General features: G+C 47.8%; 2 protein-coding genes across 3 annotated transcripts; one reads left to right on the top strand and one right to left on the bottom strand.

Annotated features, from left to right (window-relative positions):
- The first annotated feature begins 660 nt into the window (after positions 1-660).
- epcam (epithelial cell adhesion molecule) lies at positions 661-3,522 on the top strand. Its single transcript, XM_047030040.1, has 9 exons — positions 661-1,074; positions 1,595-1,696; positions 1,828-2,086; positions 2,199-2,264; positions 2,359-2,422; positions 2,529-2,627; positions 2,731-2,928; positions 3,041-3,085; positions 3,204-3,522. Exons 1-9 carry the CDS (start codon positions 1,014-1,016, stop codon positions 3,225-3,227), a joined length of 918 nt encoding a protein of 305 aa, XP_046885996.1. The 5' UTR covers positions 661-1,013; the 3' UTR covers positions 3,228-3,522.
- A 1,679-nt stretch (positions 3,523-5,201) lies between these two features.
- plekhh2 (pleckstrin homology domain containing, family H (with MyTH4 domain) member 2) lies at positions 5,202-24,194 on the bottom strand. 2 transcript variants are annotated; one of them, XM_047029306.1, is made up of 30 exons: positions 24,001-24,193; positions 22,084-22,235; positions 16,018-16,080; positions 15,761-15,910; positions 15,241-15,324; positions 15,073-15,154; positions 14,700-14,876; positions 13,654-14,522; positions 13,470-13,545; positions 13,272-13,366; positions 12,931-13,093; positions 12,643-12,779; positions 12,341-12,454; positions 12,165-12,251; positions 11,893-12,051; positions 11,648-11,728; positions 11,384-11,563; positions 11,183-11,291; positions 10,887-10,999; positions 10,617-10,796; positions 10,206-10,303; positions 9,882-10,059; positions 8,429-8,584; positions 8,233-8,330; positions 7,852-7,993; positions 7,582-7,727; positions 7,315-7,444; positions 6,970-7,056; positions 6,663-6,812; positions 5,202-6,484 (listed from the first exon to the last, which is right to left on the bottom strand). In XM_047029306.1, the coding sequence occupies exons 2-30, from the start codon at positions 22,204-22,206 to the stop codon at positions 6,299-6,301; spliced, it is 4,413 nt and encodes a 1,470-aa protein (XP_046885262.1). In that variant the 5' UTR covers positions 22,207-22,235; positions 24,001-24,193; the 3' UTR covers positions 5,202-6,298. The 2 variants fall into 2 exon arrangements, 1 of the variants encoding a protein (XP_046885262.1); XR_006956737.1 differs by lacking the exons at positions 5,202-6,484; positions 6,663-6,812; positions 6,970-7,056 and having other exon boundaries at positions 7,355-7,444; positions 7,582-7,683; positions 7,789-7,993; positions 24,001-24,194.
- Between the last annotated feature and the right edge of the window lie 107 nt (positions 24,195-24,301).

The following is a 24,301-nucleotide window of genomic DNA, read 5'->3' as shown; positions in this document are numbered from 1 at the left end:
GACCTGTCTGAGCTGTCAGCCCCCTCCACAGGTGAAACAGGGTAGTGCATATCCAAACAATACATCCTTTATGGCATATCATAAAGATTATATTGTCTGGTAAACACCTATGTCTGAGATAATGTAATATTTCATATGAGATAAGGGAGGTTTATTGACTCCTATTGGGTAATTAAATCAGTGTGCTACCTGCGACTTAAATGTATGTCCTATTGTGAATTGATTGATAGCTTATATCTTCTGGGGCTGTGGAGTATGTGGTTGATGTTATGTTTTAGTTTTTTAGTAGTTGGTTTCAGATGTCATTCAGTCTGAGCTTATTTGAATGCCTTACATAGCATTACAGTGTAGCTAATTACAATGTTAGCTTGTAAACGTATAGTTCACGGGGAGCTATCATATGTGATATACATTTTAGAATGAGCTGTGGAATTATACGAATGATACCCGTAAACTGCAAACCTTTGACTCACACAATCAGTCATTCTCTGTTTTGGGGTTTCGGTCGTGGTGTTTTACAAACAGTACGTTGTTATTTGTTGCTTTTTAACACACCCCACCCTGAAGGCCAAATATGGCCATTGGCGGAAAAAAGGTGAGTCTGACGAAATCGCTATACTCCCCTCCCCCATCACTTAAAGTAGAATGACGTAAAGGAAGAGATTCTCTACCCGATCATATATAATTGGTAGGCCTATATGATTTGATTTTAGTTTAGGAAAAACAGCAAACCAGTCAGATTCGAATAGGTAAATAATTAACATTTTAAGTAAGCAGCCTTAACAGCAGCAACCCTAGGCCTATTGCTCATCTATTCGTTCCACTTCTTGGTTAGTGAACGAGATCTCAGTTGTGTTTCTCGAAACTGGTTGGACGAGACCGCACCTGAGGGAAGAAAAGGGACGGTGGTGAAACTCAGGTGTTCATTGTAATCAGTGCTTTGTTCTGAACGGACACAAAGCCAACGAGGATAATTTTATCGTTGATATTAAGGTTTAACCCTACTTTTAACCATGAAGCTTTGGATTGCTGCTCTTCTCCTTACTTTCGCAGTTGGAGCGTATGCGCAATGTCGTAAGTTCTTTTTTTCATGTTTAGAAAATATGTAATGTTCCCCAAGGCACACTATTTTCGATTGAAAAAGTAATGCGCCATGGTCATTTCTACTTTAGCCCAATTTTTGCTATTTAGTGATATTGTTTGGCTTAGTATTGGCAATTGGGGTATATTTTAGAGGGCTTAGCTCTAATTTGAGGAAGTATGCGAACCACCGCCTTTACCTGCTAATGAAACAAACACGTCAAAATGGTTTTGAACCCATTATATTACCGTTTGTGTAATCCTTATGATAAATCAATTATCTGCCATGCAACAACTGTCGGTTTTATTGTTCGGTAGGCAAACTTCCTTGTTAGAAGAGCGGGAGTGGGGGTTGGGTATAGGAGAGGATTGGCTCCCAGTTGATCTCGGTATTTGGAGTAACCAACGCCCTGTTGACTACACCTGTTCGTCGCACCCCACTCCCGTCCTATGAAAGGCTCTTTGCGATTCAAGCCCTGTAAAGATGTCTAACTGCACAATTTCACATTTACAGCCCCATGTGAAAGTCTGAAGTGGGCAACTTGTGATGGAACCCCATGCCAGTGCACCATTATGGTCGGTAATGATGAGAAGCAACCTCTGACATGTGCCAAATGTAAGTATGGTACTCTACTATGGCGCCACAGAGGTACCAAACAGAAGATTAACCTTAAGCAATGTATATAGTGCCTACAGGTTCGTTGCTGTTAAACGGTGGTGTCATTAAATTTTTTTTTGTCTTGTTAGTGATTCCAAAGTGCTTCCTGATGAAGGCTGAGATGTACAGAGCCAGGAAAGGCCTTTCCACCCGAACTGGAGGAAAGCCTGTTGAGAGTGCCTTTGTGGATAACGATGGCATTTATGATCCAGAATGTGAGAATGATGGAAAGTTCAAGGCAAAGCAGTGCAATGGCACTGAGGAGTGTTGGTGTGTCAACAGTGCTGGTGTCCGCAGAAGTGACAAGTCGGACAAGGACATTAAGTGTGACAAGCTTGTGGAGACCTAGTGAGTAGTGTACTTTCTCAGAACTTCGTAAATCGATCTGTGGCTTTGGCCAGATGACACGTTTGAATTTTGCCCTCACTTAAAATCAAACCCTTGTTATTCATTCCCTCAGTTGGATTCGTCTGGAGCTGAAGCACAAGGAAGTGACCACTAAAGTTGACAAAGACCAGCTAAAGAGGCATGTATTCCAGCTGTCAATAGTCAAAACAATACCCTTTTACATCTATGCCAGTTTGTGAAACTTGACATCTAATGACATCTTTCCTGTGTAGTGCCATTGGCACGGCCATTGAGAATCGATACAAGTTCGATAAGAACCTTGTGGATAAGATTGAGGTGAGTCTAATCAAAAAATATGTCCTTATCTACCCCATATTATTCTGCATTGCTTTTAGCATGGCTATTGTGCGTGTGTATATACTAAAAACATTTGCCTTATTAGTACGACCCAGAGGCGCGTCTGATTGTGGTCGATGTGAAAAAGGCCATTGGAGAGCGTGGTACAGACATGTCTGGCTTGGCTTACTACATGGAGAAGGATGTACGTACAACGCAGCTGCCATCTTACCCTGCGCAATGACTGTTTCACCATTTGGCCTCAAGGTTGTGGGGGAGTGTTCACCATTTGTCTTTCCTGCTTCCAGGTGAAGGTCCTGCCTCTGTTCAAGGATCAGGCCAAGTTTGAGCCAGTGGTGAATGGCCAGAAGCTGGAGATGGAGAACATCCTGGTGTACTACGTGGATGAGGAGCGCCCCACCTTCACCATGAAGAGGCTCACCGCGGGAATCATTGCCGTCATCGTGGTGGTCATCCTGGCCGTGATCGCCGGTCTGCTGGTCCTGGTGAGTGGAGTTGACTGGTTTTGAACCTGGGTCATTTTGTCTATAGACCGTGCTCATGAAATGCTTGTTTGTAGTTTGTCATGATCCTGATGGTTTTTTCCCCTTGCTCCAGTTCTTTGCCCGGAGACGGGAGCAGCAGAAGTACAGCAAGGCTCAAGTGGGTGTTCAGACACATGGACTTTATTCATGAATTATTTTCTCTGGAAATGAGTTACGGTTTGAGGTGTTAACCAGTTTTGCTGACATTTGCTGCTTTTTTTCGTTCTTTTTTTCAGCCTAGGGAGATGGAGGCCATGTAGACGACTAACCAAGCTGTGCAAGCAGGTTCTTTGCTGGAAAATGAAATTGTTTTGCTTCTTGTATATTGCTTTTTGATGCTTGCTATTTGTATGGTGTATGCCATTTTTAAACTTGATACCGTTACCAACCAGCAGACTTATTTATAAATGGTTGATCCTGTGCATGTCTTTTAATGCCGAAAAGGACTTAAGAAATATCACTTACATTTGACTAAACATCAACTAGATTAAGAGTTTTGGATTGTACAGTTTCTTTGTTCTGTTGGATTATTTTTAATAAAAGGTGTTAAAATAAGCATGTCCTTTTTTTTTATTCAGTCACTTGTTTTTGATTCAGTCACTTGATTGGTCCCTGATGGTAAGTTGCACAACCAATGGATGATTGCCCTTGAAAATAACAGATCTTTTTGATTAGGTTTGAGTTGATGGAAAAGTACTGTGTCAAATCTGGGTGGGTGGGGTAACACAAGTGGTAAACTATGCATAGTGTGATGAAGCCAAGATGACTGTGCGAGTTCAGCCAATATGGGACACATTTCTTTGTTTCATACAATGCGATTTTTAACTTGCACTTCTGTTTGAAGGGATATATTTATACTCCCCCCCCCCCCCCCCCCCCCCCCAAGCCTTAGTAAAACGTAGTTTCCCATAGATGTCTAGAAACGGGAAGCTCAGATTGTTGACCCATCAGTGTTGGATCTATACTTCTGATAACGTGTTTAACAAATACTATGCACTCTAGGGAGTGTTTTATTTAGTTTCCAATAACACTTTGACGTCTGTCCCTCCATAAGTCAAACTGTGTGGTAATGTTTATTTTCAAGTTACAAAGGTAAGTTTTGTGCAACCTGTATGCTGATTTCACCCAGTGGGTTTATGTGAAAATGTCATTGTTCTGACCATAAGTGTTGGGCGTTCCACGTGTTTGCTGTTCTATATAACTTACCTTCTGGCTATTTATTGAGTTATATTGTATATGTCTCATTGCTAACACAAGAATCAAATCAAGTAGTTACGAACCAGTGTTTTCTGTCCAGTTGACTGAAACAATCTTGTGTTGGTACCATGACAACACCTGTTTGGAAGCAGAAATGTTCACAAGGCTGCTGAAACTGTCATGTCCAACCTGTTTCTCAGGTTTACGTCCGTGCTGTGTTCCCTACTGAGCAATGCTGCTTCTACCCTGTAGGCTCACCTCAACTGGATAGTAACCTGTTTTTACAACAAAATGGAGGTCAAAGGAGATAAGCTGGTGGAATGATAGTTATTCTAAGTGTGCGAGAACCCCAAAGGCAATTTATCAACTGAAGAACCAAGAGGAAGGCTCAAGAAGCATCGCCAGTTGTATTTTATACAGTCGTATACATGTTATTTTATCATCAAGAAGACTATTGAACAAGGCTTTTTCAAACTCCTGTTTCTGGAAAACTGTATTTGTTCTTTTGAAGACCAGAAACTAGTGAGTGAAGCAATAAATCGCATTATTTCTCTCAGTGCCATACGTTTCTTGTCATGTCAGTTTCACCTGGACTGATATGACACAAAACAATGCTATGCTCTGTTATGCCACTCTTTGTAAAACCCCCTCTGGCTCAGACTTGTCTGGGCAGGTGTAGTGTGTCTTCCCTTCCCCCCTCACTTTACCTGGAACTAGGTGAGTCAGTCCCTGGAGTTTCATACCTCCATCGTTTCTATGCATGGTTTCAGAACGTCAGTCACAGAGTAACCAATCATAAGCACAGGAGGACAGGTAATTATGTCAGTAATGTTGTGAGTAAAGGTAGATATTAAGGGATGCATTCTTTTTGTGTTAATGTTGTTTCTTTTGGTTAGGTTGAGTAATCTGTCTCCTTGTCCGCTTGTGTAACCGTAAAATCAACAAGATTCCTGTGTGAACATATCTGAAAGATGACGTTACAACTGTCTTTTCTTCATTGGGATTTCTTTGTCTGTTTGGAACAGAACTAAAAAGGGTTTAAGTTTGCCAAAGTCATTTAATTAAACATATGTTAATGAAAGCTGCAAATATGTTTACACGAAGGTCTTTCAATACAATATAATTCAAAATAAATACAGTACCTAATACTTCTAAAACCGTTCTTAAAAAGATATTTGAGAACTAACATTATAACATGACTCATCCTTAGGTTCAGGGTACTGGGGTTGTATCATCCTTTAATCCAGGTCAAATCCATCCTCCACACACCCAACCTTCCTGTCTCTTGCCCAAACATGCCACCTACGCTTTTGTCACATGTTCTGTCTCCCTCTTTTCCCCCTGCTCCTCCCCTCTCCCCTGAAACAAAGCCTTCTAGCCATCCTCACTGTAAAAATCTAATGTTCATACTGGCAATGGTTCAGTGCCCCAGGGTATTCAGTAACCAATAAGAAGCAGTGCATGACCAGCTCTTTAATACCAACGTCTTTCCCAACACACCCAAGAGAACCAATACTCTGCTTTCATTTATCTCTAACCAATAATGTGCAAGATAAGCAGGCCCAACTCTCTATTACATACTCCTACTCATCCTTGACTTCATTAAGGGGGAGCACTGCAGTCATATTAGGAGCTTTTTAAAATAAAGTTACATACCCAACCTTTTTGTAATCGTAGAACATATAAAGCTTTTTAAAAGTAAGTCAACTTTGTGACGTATTTTAAAACATAAAAAAAATTAAAAATAAAAAAAAACACCACATAGATTAGTTTAAACTACAGAGGATCATGGAGCCTGAAGTGTAGGGTATTTAATAAATAACTCAGACATTTCTCCTTGGTATTGGTGTTTGGCTTTGGAAGATATTTGGTATCTGTGTGAGTCAAAAGGTAATTTCTCACAGGCTACGGCATAGTGATATAAATCATTACACTGGAGTTTGTCAGTTCCTTGTCATGTGACCAAGGTTGCGTTCCATTCCAGGAAGTTGTCAGACCCCACCCCCATCCATACATCCTATGTGAAGAGAATACAGGGGAAGAAACTTCTAGAATGGAATACGCCCAGTACCATGAATTTTGAACAGCCCCAGGCATTTCAGGTGTAGCTGTCCTTCCAGCCTGTGGGGGGTGCTCACAGCAGAGTAGGAGCCTTACTGGGTCGGCCCATTGCTGGAGGTGATTTGCTCCTGAGCTCCTTGCTTTTTAGGTTGACAGGCTGAACCACCAGTAAGGCCGGGGCAGAGAGATGGTGGGCGGCGGCTCTCTGCTGATGGGCACTGTTAATGTAGCTGGCAATGAGGAGGGTAATCTCTCTGATCTGCCAAACAGAAGGACTTCACATAAATATGCAAATATGGATACAATACACCATGATACACAATGAGACTGAGCCTCTAAAATAGAGAATAGGGAAATAATGTGAAACTGTGTCTGTGTCTTTACATGTAACCTAAACTTGAAAGTGTGTCAAACTGTATGTCGGTCAGCTCACACACCTTGGAAGTAGCCATGGTAAACAGGTGCTTCTCTGTGGGCTTGTCTTTGGTAGCGTTGCTGCCGATACTCTGGCCCACCACCAGCATGAAGTCCTGCCTACAGCCTCCAAACGTCATCAAGTTCTTAAAGGAGTGGGACACCAGTAGTTTCTACACAGACAGACAGATAGACAGACAGACAGGTTGACAGACAGACAGACAGGTCAACAGACATGATGCTTGACACGTCTTGTTGAGCTCAAGCAGAACCCCCAGGCAGCTATGAGCTTGTATCCCATGTATCTGTGGCCCAGACAGAAACACTTACAATAGAGTTGTGCTCTAGCACGCTGATGCCATCCTCATGCACAGCCAGCCACACCCTGGCTCCCTGCTCTGGATATGGGGTGATGGACTGTGGAGTACAGAGAGGGAGAGAGAGAGAGAGAGAGAGAGGGAGGGGGAGAAAGAGAGAGAGGGAGAGGGAGGGAGGGAGAGAGGGAGGGGGAGAGAGAGAGAGACAGAGAGAGAGAGAGAGAGAGAGAGAGAGAGAGAGAGGGGAATGTGAATCCTATTCCACAAATACCCTACATAAGCACTTTTGCGTTGCTTGTTGCTGTCCTGGGAGTAAATGTAACCATTAACTTGCATTCACACATGCACAAACACACACCTCTGCCTCGAATAGCTTGGCTCCAAAGAAGGGCCACTTCCTGGCCACAGTCAGGTAAATCCTAACACACTCAGATGAACTCCGACCCCTGAGGGAGGCCCAGCGGGTTGACAGGCGCTGGCTCAGCTGTCTGATGAAGAGAGGGAGAGAGGGAGAGGGCGTGGGAAATGTGTCGTAAACCACAAAATGATTGGTTAGCTTATCACAACGGTGGGAAATACTGTGTCAACATTGAAGTTAAAGTCACCATGTTTGAACATGTTTCACCTGAGCTGATCCTCTGTGGAGGTCCTACGGTAATGTCTGGGGTAGAACCGCTCAAGAACCTGTCTGAGAGTCTGAGTAGACTTTGCCTGGGCTGAGCTGGGGCTAGTCGGGGTGGAGAAGGGACGCTCAAAGTCTCCAAATTCCACCTCAGTGACACAACAAAGAGAAAAAGTCTCTTGAGGAATAACGACTCCGTAACAGACTCACCTCACAGGGCCACCAGACAGAATTAAACACATAAGGGAAAAGACTCCATGTTCTCTGGTAGACCTGGGCAAGCAGGGCAGACATCTCCAGAGCCAGCTCCTTGTTGACGGGGAAGTGTCCAGCGACGATGGCCTCGTTGGCCTGGAAGGCCAAGAGGAGTCTCTCCCTCTCCGACTCCCCCCTCACCTGGTGAGAGAAATACAGCCTGCACCAGGCAGCGAGACAGGCAGACAAAGAGACAGTCAGGCAAGAACCATACAGGGCCATAGTAGGAATGTACTGTGTGGGCCATGAGGACTTCCTTTATGCACTATTTCGATGTTCGTCGCTGAATGCAGAACATTTGAATGTAAATAACACGTTTGTATTTGAAGTTAGTGGGAATCCTCGGAGCTCGTTGCTAAATTTGCAATATTTGAAGGCAGTTCAAATATGAATCCCCACCTGTTCTTGTCGGTGAGGCGAACAGTCCTGGTATTCTCAGACTTGCCAGTGTGCTGCTCCTTGGCAGCTTGCTCCCACTTGGAGATGATATCACATATCTTCAAGATGAGGAAAGCAAATGGAAAGCACATTATTATATGTTTGTGGGCACACAAAAATGTGTGTGAGTGCGCTTAAACAAATGAATCAGGCTAACCTTGATGCCCCCCTGTAGACAGTGCTCCAGCTCTCGTCCAGTAGGGTCGTCCGTGTAGAGGCTGAATCCTGATTGGCTAGTTTTCCTCATGCCCGTGTCCAGGTTGAGTCGACACTGGAACTCCTCCACCGTGGTCGAGGCATCAAAGCCCACCACCTGAGGGGACAGACATTCTCTGGAGGTCCAATATGGCCATGCTAGCATCAGCTCACTCTGACTGAGTAGCTTTACGACACCTCTCCTGACTTATGGCATGTCCTGCACAGCAGAAAACTGTTGGCGAAATTGAAGATGTAACACATTTATCCTGTATAAGAATGATTCTGTGTTCAGCATTCCTTGTGTGTATAGAGAAGCCTACCCCCAAATCTGAACTTTGGGTAACATGAGGTATATGTAAACAAGGTGACCTGGGCTGACCACTCTCTCTTACGGGAGAGGCCATAAAAGATGTCTGGCCTTATCTGTGTTGGGTGAATCATGTTGTCAAGCTTTCAGGGGTCAAAAGGCACACACACGCACACACTCAAACACGCACGCACACACGCGCACCAGGTCTACGCAAGGAGCCAATGAAGAAGAGCCATGGAACATTTGCATGCCTTTATCTTAACCAATGACTGTAAAGAGTGGGGCTGCTTAAATAGCTAGCTAGCACAACATGCTAGCGGACAAACTTGTAGCACAATGAGGTGTGATGTTTTATCTCCTTGTGGGCCGGCCGCAAGCAATAAAGCTTTCTTAGACTTGTTCACCGACTGACTGTGCAATGCTTGATAGATTAATATTTCTGACACAATGGTCCTTCGAGCCGGATTCCAAAATCCTTTACATCATCCAGAACCAAGAATTGAAATTGCAATGCTTGATAGATTAATATTTCTGACAAAAACTCTCTCAGATGGTGTTGAAGAGGCCTGTAGACACATGTATGAGTTTGAAAGGGCAGGCAAATTGGGGAGGCTGTCCCGGGACCAGGGTGACCACCTGTCCTGCTTTGCGTTGTGTCGCACAGCATTTTCACCCCTTGTCGCATATTGAAAATGTTGTGCGATACAACACAAAGTGGGACAGGTGGTCACCCTACCAGGGACTGATGTCTGCAAGCTGTGGAACATGGTGCATCTCTCTGCTTAAGAAGTATTCTGTGTGTCGCCGCATGTTTCAATACATTCGACATGCTTCTCCCTTTGCATATAATTGTTTTGAAACATTTGTTGCATTTTGCGATGTCAGAATCCTTGACTACAGAGAAAGTGTGATATTTTACATCAGTTTCGGAGCGACAGAGGGAAAATATTTCAGTTAACACATTAAGTGGAACCGAAATGAGGAACCGAAATGTGCCTTCTAATCCTGTTCGATTCCTACCGGTTGCATAGGAACCATTTCCATTGTGGTTTCGGTACCCAACCCTAGCGGTGAGTGACACTGTGTGTGTGGCAGTCTCTACCTGGTAAGTGTTATTGAGGAAGTGGACAGGCACACTGAAGGGCAGCGAGTGGTGGTAAGGGTTCCTGAGGAGAATGGACAGGATCTCCATACGAGACGCCCTGGCCTGCCTCTCTCCCTTCTGCTGTGTCCGCTCCACCGACCGCTGGCAGTAGATGGCGTACTTCCCTGCCTCCGTCCTGCCCGACACCACAGAGAAAAGGAGGGTCCAGTCAAAGCAGAGTCAAACACAGGGCCGACTCTGTGAGAACAGATGGTAATTGGAGCAGGTGATGATTTGCGTGCATGCAATCATGTGCAGAGGTTTAGGGCGGTGCATGTTTACCTGGAGTCTCCATGTCTTTTCAGATGACCCTGCAGCAACCACAGGAAGGTGTGCTGTGGCAGAAACAGTCCAACACACAAGGCTAGGAACTGCCAGCCCTGGTAAACACCACACACACAAACACATACGCAGTTACATCTAGAGCAGTGGTTCTCAATCCTGGTCCTCGGGACCCCCTGCCCTGCATGTTTTAGACGTTTCCCTCCTCAAACACACCTGATTCAAATTAATGGGTCGTTATCAGGCCCATTTATTTGAATCAGGTGTGTTGGAGCAGGGAAATATCTAAAACATGCAGGGCAGGGGGTCCCGAGGACCAGGATTGAGAACCACTGATCTAGAGTACCACAGTAACATCATGCAGAACATTTAAATTGATAAATACTGCCATCTTGGGGCCACAGTGTGTACCTGCAGGGGTCCGGACTGTCCTTGGGGCTGTCTCTTACGCGTCTGTTTGATGAGCTGACAGAAGAGCTCATTCTGAAGCTCAGGGTGGGTCAGACACACCTGCAAAGCACTCTGGGCCAGGGAGACGTGGTAGTCAATGGCCGGGGCATCGATGGCCACATTGATAAAGAGCTGGCACGTCTGGAAAAGTCGGAGAAAGAGATACAGGGATAAAGAGTGACAGTGTGTGTGTGTGTGTCTGTGTCTGTGTGTACCAGACAGTGGTCAAACCTTGAAGAGTTTGATGGCCTCTGTCTGCAGGGCCTGAGAGGGCAGAGTGGTGAGGGGAGAGGACAGCCCCTCCTTACTGAAACACAGCATGGGATGCCTCCAGATCTGAGAGTCTGACAGAGAGAGAGACAGAGAGAGAGAGACATAGAGAGAGAGAGAGAGAGAAGGGAGAGAGACAGAGAGAGAGAGAGAGAGAGAGACAGAGAGAGACCGAGTGAAGGGAGAGGATAAGGTGAGGGTTCAGGAGCATACTCACTCGACACTGACTGTGAAGAGGACTCAGGTCAAACACTCACTGGGATCTCCGTCCAGATTGAACAGTTTGCCAACCAGCTGTTCAAACTCAGTGCCCACGCTGCCCACTGTGGTGCCCGCTGCCACTGACAGGTGGTACAGCCAGGCATCCTAAACCCCCCACCGCAGAGGAAACACCCCTATCGGTACGCAGTCTAGTCAAGCAGTTCATCCACATATTCGGTATTGACATTTTCTGTTACCTTCTCGTGCCGTGATTCGATGAGAAGGTAGGTGGGGCCTTGCTCTTGGGGATGGACAGCAATGGTGTAGGGTGTGGGCTGTAAGCCCCGCCCACATGACTTCAAGTCTTCGTCCGAGTCACGTGACCTGTCGACTTCCTCCACTCTTGCCTCCCACAACTTGATCTGACCCAGGGGGAACTGAGGACGCACACACAAAAAAACGTTACACGCGCACACGCTTTCGAGGTTGAGAAGCAGTGAATATCTTGATGCAGTCCGTACCTTGTCTTCCTGGTTCCTGAAGTAGTAGAGTGTTTTCCCGAGGAGGGCACACCACACTCGCTTGGAGTAGCCATGCTTCACCTGGAACATCCACAAACATCTTCAATGAACCCATATTCACACTCTGGATCTCAAACGTCTAGTCAGTGGGCACATTGAGGCCAGCTCGCTGAGGTATATTACAGACGCAAATACGTACAGTCATGGTATGAGACAATGTGTGGTAGGAGTGTGTGTGTGTGTACCTTGAGCAGCATGCCCTTCATGCCAGGCCGTATCTCCGGCTGAGTGAACAGTGGGCTGGCAGCCTTGACTCTCAGCACACTCTGCAGCACCCTCAACCACTCCTCCAGGAGGTTAGGAGAGTCGGCCTTCAGGTAGTACACACGCTTCCCTGTCACAATCTGACACACACACGCAAACACGCACGCACGTACACACAAACACACATATATCTTATATCTATATATTCACTATAGCTCAGAATCAAGATATTTTAACACACACACACCAGTACCTGTAGAACTTGTTTCCCGTCTCCGCGGGCGATGCTGCTGGTGCCGTTGACCTCCACCTGACCTTGAGGTCGCCTGATGACATCGCTCTGGGAAAACCCATCACACAGATTCGTTAAGCAAGTGATGCTAAAAGGCCAATCCAGGAGTGTATTGTAGTTTAAGAGGTCAAACTGACGGGTGACTTGTAGTACAGCAGTTCTCCATCTTTGAGGACGAACCAACGTCTCTTCCAGGTCTTTTTCCAGGTCTTCACCATCTTCAGAAGGTATCCTGACTTCTCCATGGACTCCTGTAGCACACAAGGTTATGTCTCTGTAAAGAACCACTAGCTCACTTACTTCATTAATTGTGATTAACAACCGGCTACTTAGCTAACTAACTCGCTTCCGTGGTGGTTCAAACATCTCCTGATAGGAAATGGGAGAGAATGATAGTGTGTGTGTGTATATGTACGTGTGTGTGTTTGAGTGTTCTTACACTCTTGCCGTTGTCGCTGGTGGAGGAGCAGGTCTTGGGGAACTTGGTCTCGGGCTCCGAGCACTCTGTGTCAGTGGAGTAGGCATCGGGGGGGATGGCGTAGTCACTCTCTGATGTCATCGATGACATGGAGACAGCTGGAGCGGACATGGAGGAGACACACCAGGTATACAGTACAGTCCGTGGGGGGGGGTTTACATTTAGGCATGTGTGTCCAAGGTTATCTGTCTGTGAGATGTGTGTGTTGCCTGCCTGTATAGTGTATGTGTGTGTGTGTGTGCTGCCTACCCCTCCTGAGGGAGCAGGGGCTGCTGGGGCGGCCATCTTTGCGGGAGCTGGAGCCGGAGGTGTGGGAGCTGCAGACCGAGCCCTCCTCCTCTCCCGAACTGGACGACTCCTCCGAGCTGGACGACTCCTCGGAAAACGCACTGCTGCTCAGCAGAGTGGCCTTCTGAAGGAGCACAAACACCCTCTGTCAGCGCTCTCTCTCTCTCTCTCTCTCTCTCTCTCTCTCTCTCTCTCTCTCTCTCTCTCTCTCTCTCTCTCTCTCTCTCTCTCTCTCTCTCTCTCTCTCTCTCTCTCTCTCTCTCTCTCTCTCTCTCTCACACACACAGACAGACAATACCTACCCCCTTCAGAGTTGTGTAAACAGGTGTGGTCATGTTCTTATAGATGAGGGATGTGTAGAGCATGAAGGCAGGGTATGAGGACTGGAGGGAGGGGTCTGGAACAGACAGGACACCTCCATTAGCCAAGCCACAGAGCTCTCTCTCTCTCTCAGGGCTGGTGGTGAGAAAGGGAGTTGAGCAGGCGTGTCGGTAACTCACCTTTGCTAGCAGGGTCTGTGCTTGAGGTCTCCGACAGTCTGATTCCAGATTTGGCCACGGCGTATATCCTGCTCTCCTAAAGGAGCATGACATTTATATGAGAACATATCCAGAGACTGGACATGGGAGCTGGTAGGACAGCAATACAGGTCAGTTTCCACAGTGGTGCCCTGGCTGTACTTACCCAGGAGGGGAACCTGTGGAGAGGGGGGGTGGGGGGCTTGCTCCCCGGCAAGGTGGACGGAGAGTCAGGGCTCTCTGGAGGCTCACCCGTGTCAGTGGTGGGCGAGGCCGGCGAGGTGGGTGAGGCTGGCAAGGCGGCCGGCTGTTGCTGCATTTCTTCCCCCAACTCCATGCCGGCCTCCAGATCCAGGTCAGTTTCCTGGGGCCTCAGGGGGCGGAGCATGCTGATGGCGTTGCGCGTGCGTCCGTGCGCCGCTTCCGTGCTGACGGGCGGTTGGCTGAGGTGCCGTTTGGCCAGGGTGACGCTCATCACCCCGAACCCGGCGGGCGTGCGCAGGCGCGGCTGTTTCGGCGAGGCGGGGGTGTCCCGGGGGTCCTGCGGCGGGGTGGGGCGCTTGGGGGTGAGGCTGGGGCTGGGGGTGTTGGCCTCGCTCGAGGACGAGGACGAGTCTAACCTTTGGGACTGGAAGCGTGTGTTGAGCTCCTCAGCAGAGCAGTGCTCCAGCTTGGCCCCCCTGACGTCCTCCCTGTCCCCCGGCCCCCCCTCGCTGGACCCCGCCAGGCTGAAGCGAGGCCGGTCCGTCCGCTGCATGTCGTCGTCAAACAGGGAGCTGCTGTCGTCGCTGGCCGTGAGGTAGGTCTCGCTGCCCGGGCGGCTGTACGCCAGCGCGGAGGCCGCGTCCTCGCACGGCCCTCCCTCGCCCTCCGACGCAGCGCTGGAGAGGATGGAGGACACGCGGCGGGAGCCGGGACCCTCGGGGCCCTCACACACACGCTGGTCATCCAGGGTGGGGTCTGAGGGGCGTGGCTGGGCTGCTCTCTGGACACCATTCTCTGGGGAGAGGGTGGAGGTCTGCTTTCTGCTCTGGTCTGGGTAGGAAAACAACACAACCTGATGATATAGTATAGCATTTTGTATCACATATTATCAAATATATTACTGACGGCCATTGGTGTATGATTCACCCTTATACAGTAAACTGCCGTGCGGTCAGTAATGGGGATGAGATATCCAGACTCTGCCATGATCACGGTGCCGGGTCTCACCTGCCCCCTCGGCCTCCCCCTCGGGCTGGGTGCTGAGGGTCCGCTGGGCCGGCTCTGGTCCCGTCAGCACCTGGGGGCTCTTCCCCCTCACCTGGAAACAGCCGAAGGTCAGGCTGCTGAGGCGCTGGGCCTCCCCGGGCCGGGCCGGGCCGCTGCCTGCTTGCTGCTGCTCCACCACTGGGAACGCACACACGCACACACACACACACACACTGTGTACACACGTATATGCATTGATTCATGCAAAGCTAGATGAACTACATGTCTGGTAGAACTAGATGTCTGCTCGAAGTAGCTGTTTGTAGGGGGGGTGTGTGTGTGTGCATATGTTTGTGTTTACCTGGGTGTGTGTGTGGGTGCTGCTTCTCCTTACCTCGCACCTGTTTCTGTAGCTCCAGGAGCTGAGCTTCTTGATGCTGGTTGGTCTCTCTGAGCGCGGCACTCTCCACCTCAAACTACACACAACACACACGTCATGATACACGGGAACACACACATACATTATGTTCACCTACAGTACCCCCCGACTCCTGTTCCCTACCTCTGACAGTTTGAGCATCACCCACTCCTTGATCCTGGCAGCTTTCTCCTCCACAGTCTTAGCGTCCTGCAGACGGATCTGTTTCTGTAGAGGCACAAGTGAACGGCACAAGATGAACGCATCCTGAACCCTACCTTTATCCACTCCATTCGACAAGATTGAATCAGAATCTCCATTGTTTTCTGCATTTACATCTTCGTATATAGAATATAGATATTCATAAATAGTTGTAATTAACTTTTGTGTCTACTGTATCTGTTTTATTGACATTTGTTTCTTATTAGTTCTCTAAGGGTCAGGTGGCTGAGCGGTTAGGAAATTGGGCTTGTAATTGGAAGGTTGCTGGTTTGATTCCCGGCAGTGTCAAATGATGTCCTTGGGCAAGGCACTTAACCCTACTTGCCTCGGGGGAATGTCCCTGTACTTACCGTAAGTTGCTCTGGATAAAAGCGTCTGCTAAATGACTACATGTAAAGTATTTGCTCCCCCTAGTGTCAGGAGGTCAGATCGGTGCCCATACCTGCTCCTCCAGCTGCTGTTCCATCAGGCTGATGACCTCCTCTTTCTCCTGCAGGAGACACTGGAGCTCCTGACAGCGCCTGAACAGACGCAGCTCTGAGTCACCTGACTGACCTTCCGGAGCCTTCAGCTTCTCCTCCATCCACTGCACCTGAGAGACACACAAACACACATTTGCTAACGCCCGACCAGAACCGACACACGTGAACACACAGACATGCATGCTGACAGGCACGTGCACACACACACAGACTTTACCTGCTGTTGTGCTTTAAAGGCCCTCTTCTCAGCATGGATCACCTGAGTCTCCAGCTGCTGGATCTGTGTGTGAGAGAGACCAGATAAAACCAGGACATGGGCTTCCACACACACTCCATCCACAGGCCACGCCTTTTTCTTGTCTAGAACTGTGTGACCTCAACGGAATCCTTCACCCTGTCTTCCTTCCCCTCCTGCTCCTCCCCCCCTCCTCTTCATCCTGCTCCCCCCTTCCTGTTCCTCCTCCTCTTGCTCCTCCTCCTTCTCCTCCAGCTCCTTCTCTGAGTCCAAACACACCGGCAGAATGTTTACTCAGTCAGAGAGGTGAAATATCCAGCTCTACTCCGGTTAATACCACCAAATAAAGACCAGTGGAGAGTTGTGTGTGCTCGACATAGCGAGAGTGCTTTTCCAGATAACACTCCACAAGTTCTTAAATGGGCACGGCGCACGTTGCCCAGCGACCAAAAAGATGTAACGTGCCTAGCGAAAACTAAACTATAACCGACAGACTGTTTGTCTTGCCTATACCATTAGCGTGTGGCATACAAAGCACAAGTCTTTTTTTGTTTTTTTTACTCTACAACAGCAATCATTGAGACTGCCCCCCCCCTACCCCCCACCCCTCCTGCTAACACCGTTGGTGATGGCAGCAGTCATCCAAAGGCCACAGTGTGTGGACGTGAAGGTGAACGGTAGTCCTGTATCCCGAGGCACAGCGGCTCCTTTGTGCTGGCTGATCAGAGGGGACTCTGGGAAAGCTGTCGGGACCGTGTGAAACCCGGCAGGATATCAGCAGTGGAGAGCCGCTCTGTTGACACACTGCTACGCCACGTCTGGCCGACCCATACGGCTTGCACCGCGCTGCTTGGTCACGCTCGCTGTGCGTACGCACACACACACGCGTGTACGCACACACACGCACGCGTATACACGGACACACACAGGGACAAACATGCTTGGCGAGAGGGGAATAGGGAAGATAACTTTTACGAGCTGAATTCCTCTCAAATTCCTCGGCTCACAGTGGCGGAAGTGGCAGGGAGCCGTCTGCTGAGGGAATGTTTCAGAGAGCCTGGAGCCCTGTGAAACTGAGGGCCAGATCAAACTCTGGACCTGTGCTGACCTCTGGAGCCCTGGTCCACCCAACACACACACACACTAAACCTGTATTCTGGACAGCATGTATCGCTATAGGGTCATGACCAGGACTGAAGAAGAGAGAGAACTGGTTCTAGAGATGTTATTGGACTGGACTCTGTGTGCCCTGGCTCTGGTGCTGTCCACCAATGTGTTCCCCTTTAGTTCCAGAGACCAGATGTACAAAGCCCCAGTCTAACCCAGCCTGTCTGAACTGATCCAGGCCAGGCCAGCCCAGTCTGGCCCAGCCAGGCAAGAAGTCATCGTTGATCCTTTTATGGACAAAGGGATGGCAAGTAATCCATATGAAGTCAATCAATGGTATGTGTAAGAGTGTGTGTGTCTCACATGTAACTGTGGAATGTATGTGTTTTATCACACGTGATTGAGGTGCGGGCAGAGAAGTGTTTTAGTACCTTTTAGTAGTCTTGGGTCTCGTTAAACCTTTTAAAAGCCCAGCTAGAAAGACACACATACGAAAACACTGTGGCCTAACCCCTCCCAGACGGACTGCAGGGTGTGTTCTGATCAAACACACCCATGACACTGGTAAATACGTCCCAAAGAGACATACACAGACGGACATTTGCAGAGCGCTTTTCTCTGGAAAGCGTTCTGCAGAGCCTATGGTCTTCCACAAATGAGTAACCACAGCTTTCTCTCAATACACAGATATAGCATAGAGCAGAGAACTGAACCATAATTACAGACCATATAGAGTGGAGCTGGAGAGAAGACACAGCAACAACACACTGCGCTCAGGGCGGACACTCTGCGTGTGTATGCGCATCTGCGTTTGTCTAGTCATGTACAATACATGTGAGTGCATACAGGTGTGTGTGTGTGTCGCTAATATATCTCCTTTTACGGCTTGTGTATTCTGTGCAGTACGGAAGGGCTTGTTATTGATAGTAACATGGGTTGACACTGTGGTAATCTGTTTTTTAAGGCCCATTACCAGTTCCCTGAAATACACACACACATCCACACAGCCCCTCCCAACCACCATCACATGTCTGCACAGCGCTATAACACAGCTCTGACACCAAATGGCTCACACTCACAGCACAGGACGTCCAAACTCACAACCTGTCCCTGTAACCTCTCGCATCATTTCACGAGCCCACATCTCAACAAGCCCCCTGCTCCGATCCACAACACCAGTTAGCCTCCCATTCCTGACATTCCTGGCCTGCCTCGTTGTGGCCAGCAACCCCCCTCTCCTTCTCTCCCTCCTTCCCTCCTCCGCCTCTTCCTCTCTCTCTCCCTCCATCCAAAGTTGGCTCACCAACTCACAAAGACTGCCCCTGTACACCAGCCATAGAGTTATTGGCACACATAGGGTACATTAGCGTTGATATTTGGGGAAGCTAACGTTAATAGCTTATGCTAGTCACTAGCTATCATTCAGTGTCTCAGGTTAGTCCATACAGTAAGCTCTTAGACACTTGAGAAACTTGAGTGGGGGGATTGTGCGTATGTGAAAATCTCGTACGTCTGTGACCCTCACCTTGGGTTTGGTGATTAGGCCAAACACAGAACCCCTTTGAGGAGACCCCTCAACACACACACACGCAAATGACACACCCACTCACTCGCAGTTTCTGTCACGAGGAGGAGAAGGGAGCAAAAGTAGGTGGAATTCTGTGAGCAGATGTAGCCGAGAATGGGCCAGCCACCAAATCAGAAGCATATGTTAGTGAAGCACCACTGGGGGCAGTAGTGAGGCTTACTGATGATACAAACCTGGCTGTCCTGTGTGTGTGTGTGTGTGTGAGAAAGTGTGTATAAATATTTCAGGAAACAAAATCCGACAATTACTCCACATCAACATCAATGAGGTAAACAAATCGAGGAGGCCAGTGAATGTAAGTGACATGTTGTGTCAGGGACATCGTGGGCCCATGTGACCAGTGATCCCTGACAGGAGGCCGCCGCCCACACAAATGTGGAATCAATCAGGAAGTGCCAGGCAGGAAGAGAGAAGGAACTCAGAAACAGGGCACACGTCTCCACCCCAACTGTGGTTTCTGGCTTTGAAACGATGCACTTGTGTGTGTGTTTGTGTGTGCTCTATAAAAAGGGGTGAAATGTGTCTGTTAAGCCCCCGAGACCTCAGTCCCTCTTCCTGTTACTCATGCTCCATAAGGTCCCACTGTACAGGGGAGAGGGACTACGGTCAAAATCTATCAGGACCAGTTCACTCTGGGATGGGAAAGGAAGGATGAAAATAAAAACAGAATGAGAATGAGCGAGGGAGAGAGAGAGAGAGACAGAGAGAGAGAGAGAGAGAGAGAGAGAGAGAGAGAGAGAGGGGTGAGAGAGAGAGAGAGGGTGACTAAATTTAAAGAGGAGGGGAGCAGAGGCAGTGCACCATCCTGGGAAAATCAAGCTTACACATAAGCTCCTTTGTCTGTGGTAGTGAGACTGAGGTCTATGGTCCAGTGTTCTTGCTGACTGGCTCTGCAGCCGGAACCAACGCCCTCCTGGCCCAGCATCGCCCCCCTCTACCCCAGGCCGCCCCAGTGGCTCACAGGGCAGAGCGTGTACCGTATGGGCTGAGGGCTTACCGCAGGCAGGGGCCAGGGTTCGATTATGGCCCGGGCAATTTCCTACATGTCATCCCCTCGCTCTCTCCTTGCCTTTCCTGTCTACCTCTAATTGTCCGTATCCAATAAAGCAGTAAAATCTCCCCCAAACTATATATACTGTGTGTATATATATCCCTCCCTCTGCCCCAAACACCCAGAGGCCTACACTGTTACGAGGAGAGGGATCCTTTGAGTCATGGATAAAGTGTTGAGTAAAGGAGAGTGATAATTAAGGGAGACAGATAAAGAGTGGAGAGGGATATTCAGGAGAAAAAAGATATCTGCATCGTGCCAAACATGGAAAAGTGTAGGCTGCACTTTTTTTTCCTTCTCTCTGGATTCGAGCTCACTTCCTGTGCGACACGCTCTCTGTTTACAAACCCAGGAATTTCCTCCCCAGGGCCGCTAAATGATTACATGGGCATTTATTTCTATTCCCCCCCCCCCCCCCATCTCAGTCTCTCTCTCAGTCTCTCTTTCTCTATCAGTCTACATCCCTCCTTCAACACCTTTCTAGGTTTTCCCCTATTCTCTTGCTTAGTCATCCAAAGTAGGCGAGCCCATTCTGACCTCCACACAGCGCTCATTCTTCATCATGGGGTCCATCTTGATTCATCCAGTAATCCTTACTTGACTAAAACACACTCTACCACATCTCTACAATGCAAGCACAAAGAACAATGTATTGAAAACCAATCCCAGTCTTCTTATGGAACTGCTCTATTGCCTGGTAAGGGAGGTTCTTCTCACGTGACATGGTGGACACCCACTGCCCACTCAGCAAACCAGCCCACCACAGTGAATCATCACTTCAACACCTCTCCCACACACTATCTATCTCTCTCACTCACACACACACACACACACACACACACACACACACACACACACACAGACACACACACACACAGACAGGGAGAGATTAAGGGAGATTCTTTGCAGCATACGTGAGCCCCCACACACTGAGGGCGCTGTTTAAAACAACAGTTGAGCTGACGCACTGGGAGTCCAGAGGCTGGAACAACAACAACAGTGGAGCCTGCATGTCCAGCTCATGACCTCAGAGCAGTAGGAGGTCCACTTCGTTGGGGGATCAGGGGTCAGGACCAGAGATGAAGACTTACTCTGTTTGTGTGTGTTTGACAGGGTCCTAACGGTCGAGGCTAGGAGGGATCTCTTCCTGCTTATTGAAAGGAGCTGTGTCCCTTCACTACATTCTCCCCAGCCCAGGGTTGAAGTTGGTGCAGCGTGGTGGGGGAGGATGCAAAGAAATGAATGATGGGTTTCAGGACAATACTGAAGAGCAATTGTGTTTTCAGTCACATATAGTGGCAATAAAAAATAAAATAAAAACATCTCCAAAAATGCCAACACTAAACATCCATTAAACCATAAACACATTTCTTGGACAAATTGTTTGGGTGTCCAACAGAACTTTGTACTTCAGTGAAGTTGGGTGTGTGTATCCCAGCATGCCATGCGTGGTGGAGCCTTGTGGTCAGGCTTCTGTTTACATTAACCTCTAATCAGAAATCCCTCGAGACAGTCCTCAGAACGAGGCCAGTGGGCTACAGGGCCCAGCCCCTCCTCCAGCCACAAAACCCAGGACTGGGGCTGGATCTCTCCGATGCTCCCTCTCTTCCTCTCTGTCTTTTTGACTATCTCTCTTCCCTCCTCTCGGTATCCCTCTCCTTTCTATCTCTTCTCTTTCTCTGTCTCGCTCTCTCTTTCACACACACACACACACACACACACACACACACACGCACACACACACACACACATACAGTACAAACACACAAATCTTAAAAGAGCCCGACATAACCCATAACTCGTCATAACCTTGATAGGGAGATACCTCCCCCCAACCCATTCATAGAGAGATGCCTTGCAATCCCCATGTTCAACATAGTGGAGAGAAAGACAGAGAGAGAGATAGAATCGGCCACAAGAAAACACAAATAGCTTTACTGATTGACCTTTAACCAAAGCTGATCCTTAGTTGCTGCTTGAAAGGCTGTCTGACTGACATTAATGCAGATGGTAGTTAATTTCCGATCAAGCGCCACAAGAGAGGAGAGAGGGGAAGCTGGTGAGGCATTGTGGGAGGAAACCACATAACGCCACATCTTTGTCCTGTTACAAACGAGAGACTCTTTTAGCTCACTCAGTAAGAGATAAGCTATGAAGCGGTCAGTTAAATGCCCATGAAACAGAACTAGACTCTGTCTGAACTGCAGAAGCCGTAATGGGGACTACTTCCATGTGTAATGTCGATTTTTTTCCCTTTAAAGGCTTCTAAAGGCTTTATAGAGGATGAGAAGACATATGGTACCTTGTCCGCTGTGAGCTCTCGTATCTTGATGATCTGCACGCGGAACTTCATGAGAAGGGTCTCCAGAACGAAACACTTCTCCTTCCAGTCTTCCTGTCCCATGGTGTCCTCCCCCTCCGCCATGCTGCCTGACCCAGACGCCGACACAGCCTCTGGGGACACAATGCACAACCTTTGGAACATAACACACCATGTTATGCCTGATAAAAACAGCCATATTAATTCCATCAGTATGGTCCCTCGCACGCGAGCAACACCAATGAAAGCCCTCTCCCTGCCTTACATTATAACGTCTATGAGATCACGCAGCGGACAGTGACTAAACACTTGGATTCTCCGTCTTAAAAGTCATTTGAAAGATGAGTGGAAGAGAAGGGAAATGAGAAAAACATGGAGCAGAGACGGACAGGCTGCCATGTCGACACAGAGAGGTCGTTGTTTTACGTCTGTTTTCCCCTCGAGCACCTGAAATGTTCCAGGGCCGAACCAAGCTGTGCGCACTAGACTGGGCAGAGGGCAGCACTACAGCTCGCCAAACAGAACACACGACACCTCCAAAACACACCTCGGAACTGATGGACTGCCATCACATTTTCCATTGTGAGCCCATGTTTATCACGAGTAACGTGTTAATAGGGAGAAACAGAGAGAGCGAGGGAAAGAGAGAGAAACAGAGAGAGAGAGAGCTTTCATACTGTCATAAACTCTCATTAAGGTCCTGGCTTCTAAACAAAGCAAAACATCTGCAGACGGCTGTAAACTAGCTTCCACTGGCTGTTTTGCATTGTTTGTCTGCTGTGGTAAACAATGACTAAGGCTACAGTCTGCTTCAAAAGAAACAAGTTGACACAACAAATCACAACAAAGAGGAAAAAAAAGACATTTCAGAAATGGAATACGACATGGTGCCAACATATCTTTGCTTTTATAGAATAATGGTGTTCTCTCTCATTTCTTGGTTATTATACCTAATGACTACCCCTGGCCTCCAGCCCTCAGAATGATAATGCTGTTTATTCTACTAATAAAAACCCACAAAGCTCCTGACTCCAATAGTTGCCTGATGTTTGTCTCCCCCATCACCTTCTTACCTGTGGGCCCCCCTTCTGTCACTAACCATAACCCTTACTCATACTAGACTGTTCCCCCCCCCCCACTCCTCAGTTCTCCCTCTCTCTCCTTCACTAATCATCTTGAACTCCCTTTTACTCTCTGTCCATGACTCCTTCGCTTAATCTACCGCCCTCCTTTATCCTCCAGCACGTGAGATGATGATGAGGGGATGAGAGGGGCGGAGGACATCAAAGATGGGTTGACCCTCGACCCCTGGGAAAGGGAGGATAGCTGTCTCTCTATCTACACAAGCTTCCTGTGAGCCTAACCAGAGTAGGCAGAAGACAAGTGTGAGTTGTAGAAGGGTGGGGGGGCTTTTTAGTCGGTTACTTAGTCCACAGTTGATGATGTAATACTACTGTATCTGTACATATAATGAGGTGGTGTTTATACACGTCACGAGGAGATTTATTATGTTTATCTTAACACAATTGACTGTTCATTTAACTGGTCTGATTGAACAATATCAACATCATGTTGATAATGTGTTCGTTCTTCTCAACAGTCTGTCTAAATCTTCCAACCAGACATAATCAGATGCTTAAATCAAATGACACAACTGAGATCTACAGAATTTAAAAAACGTATTCGTTATTTTAGCATATAACAATTACAATATCATTATAACTCAATCTGAATATTTCATGCTGGCTCTCAAAACGAAACTTAACAATTTTAACTGCCTTGCCATTCTTTGTAGGAAACAAAAACAACTCAATCGAAATGTCAGTCAGATTTATATCTCCCTCCAACCTCCCTTCAGAGAAAAAGGGCATCAATATCCCATATACATCCTCGACTTACCCTTCAAATGGTTGACAAACGACAGCTGAGACAGGAATCTTACACCATTTCAGTAACAATGTCCATGTTGCTCTTAATACTCCTCTCGTATTATCCCAATTATGGAATAAAATCGAGGAATTTTCTCTTCTCCAAAAGTTTTCATTTCACTCCACACTCTGGCAAAGTTGAAAGAGGGCTTGCTCGAGGGCGTAGTTCCCCACAACTTCATCCAATCAAATGCGTGAAGGGCGTGGCAATGTAAATTTAGAATCGCACTGACTCTCTGAAATCGACATACCCTTCAACCAATCAAAGGGGA

This window comes from Hypomesus transpacificus, chromosome 11 (genome assembly GCF_021917145.1).
Source record: "Hypomesus transpacificus isolate Combined female chromosome 11, fHypTra1, whole genome shotgun sequence".
NCBI lineage: Eukaryota > Metazoa > Chordata > Actinopteri > Osmeriformes > Osmeridae > Hypomesus > Hypomesus transpacificus.
The sequence above is the reverse complement of the archived record's forward strand: the minus strand, read 5'-3'. Positions and strand labels throughout refer to the sequence as shown.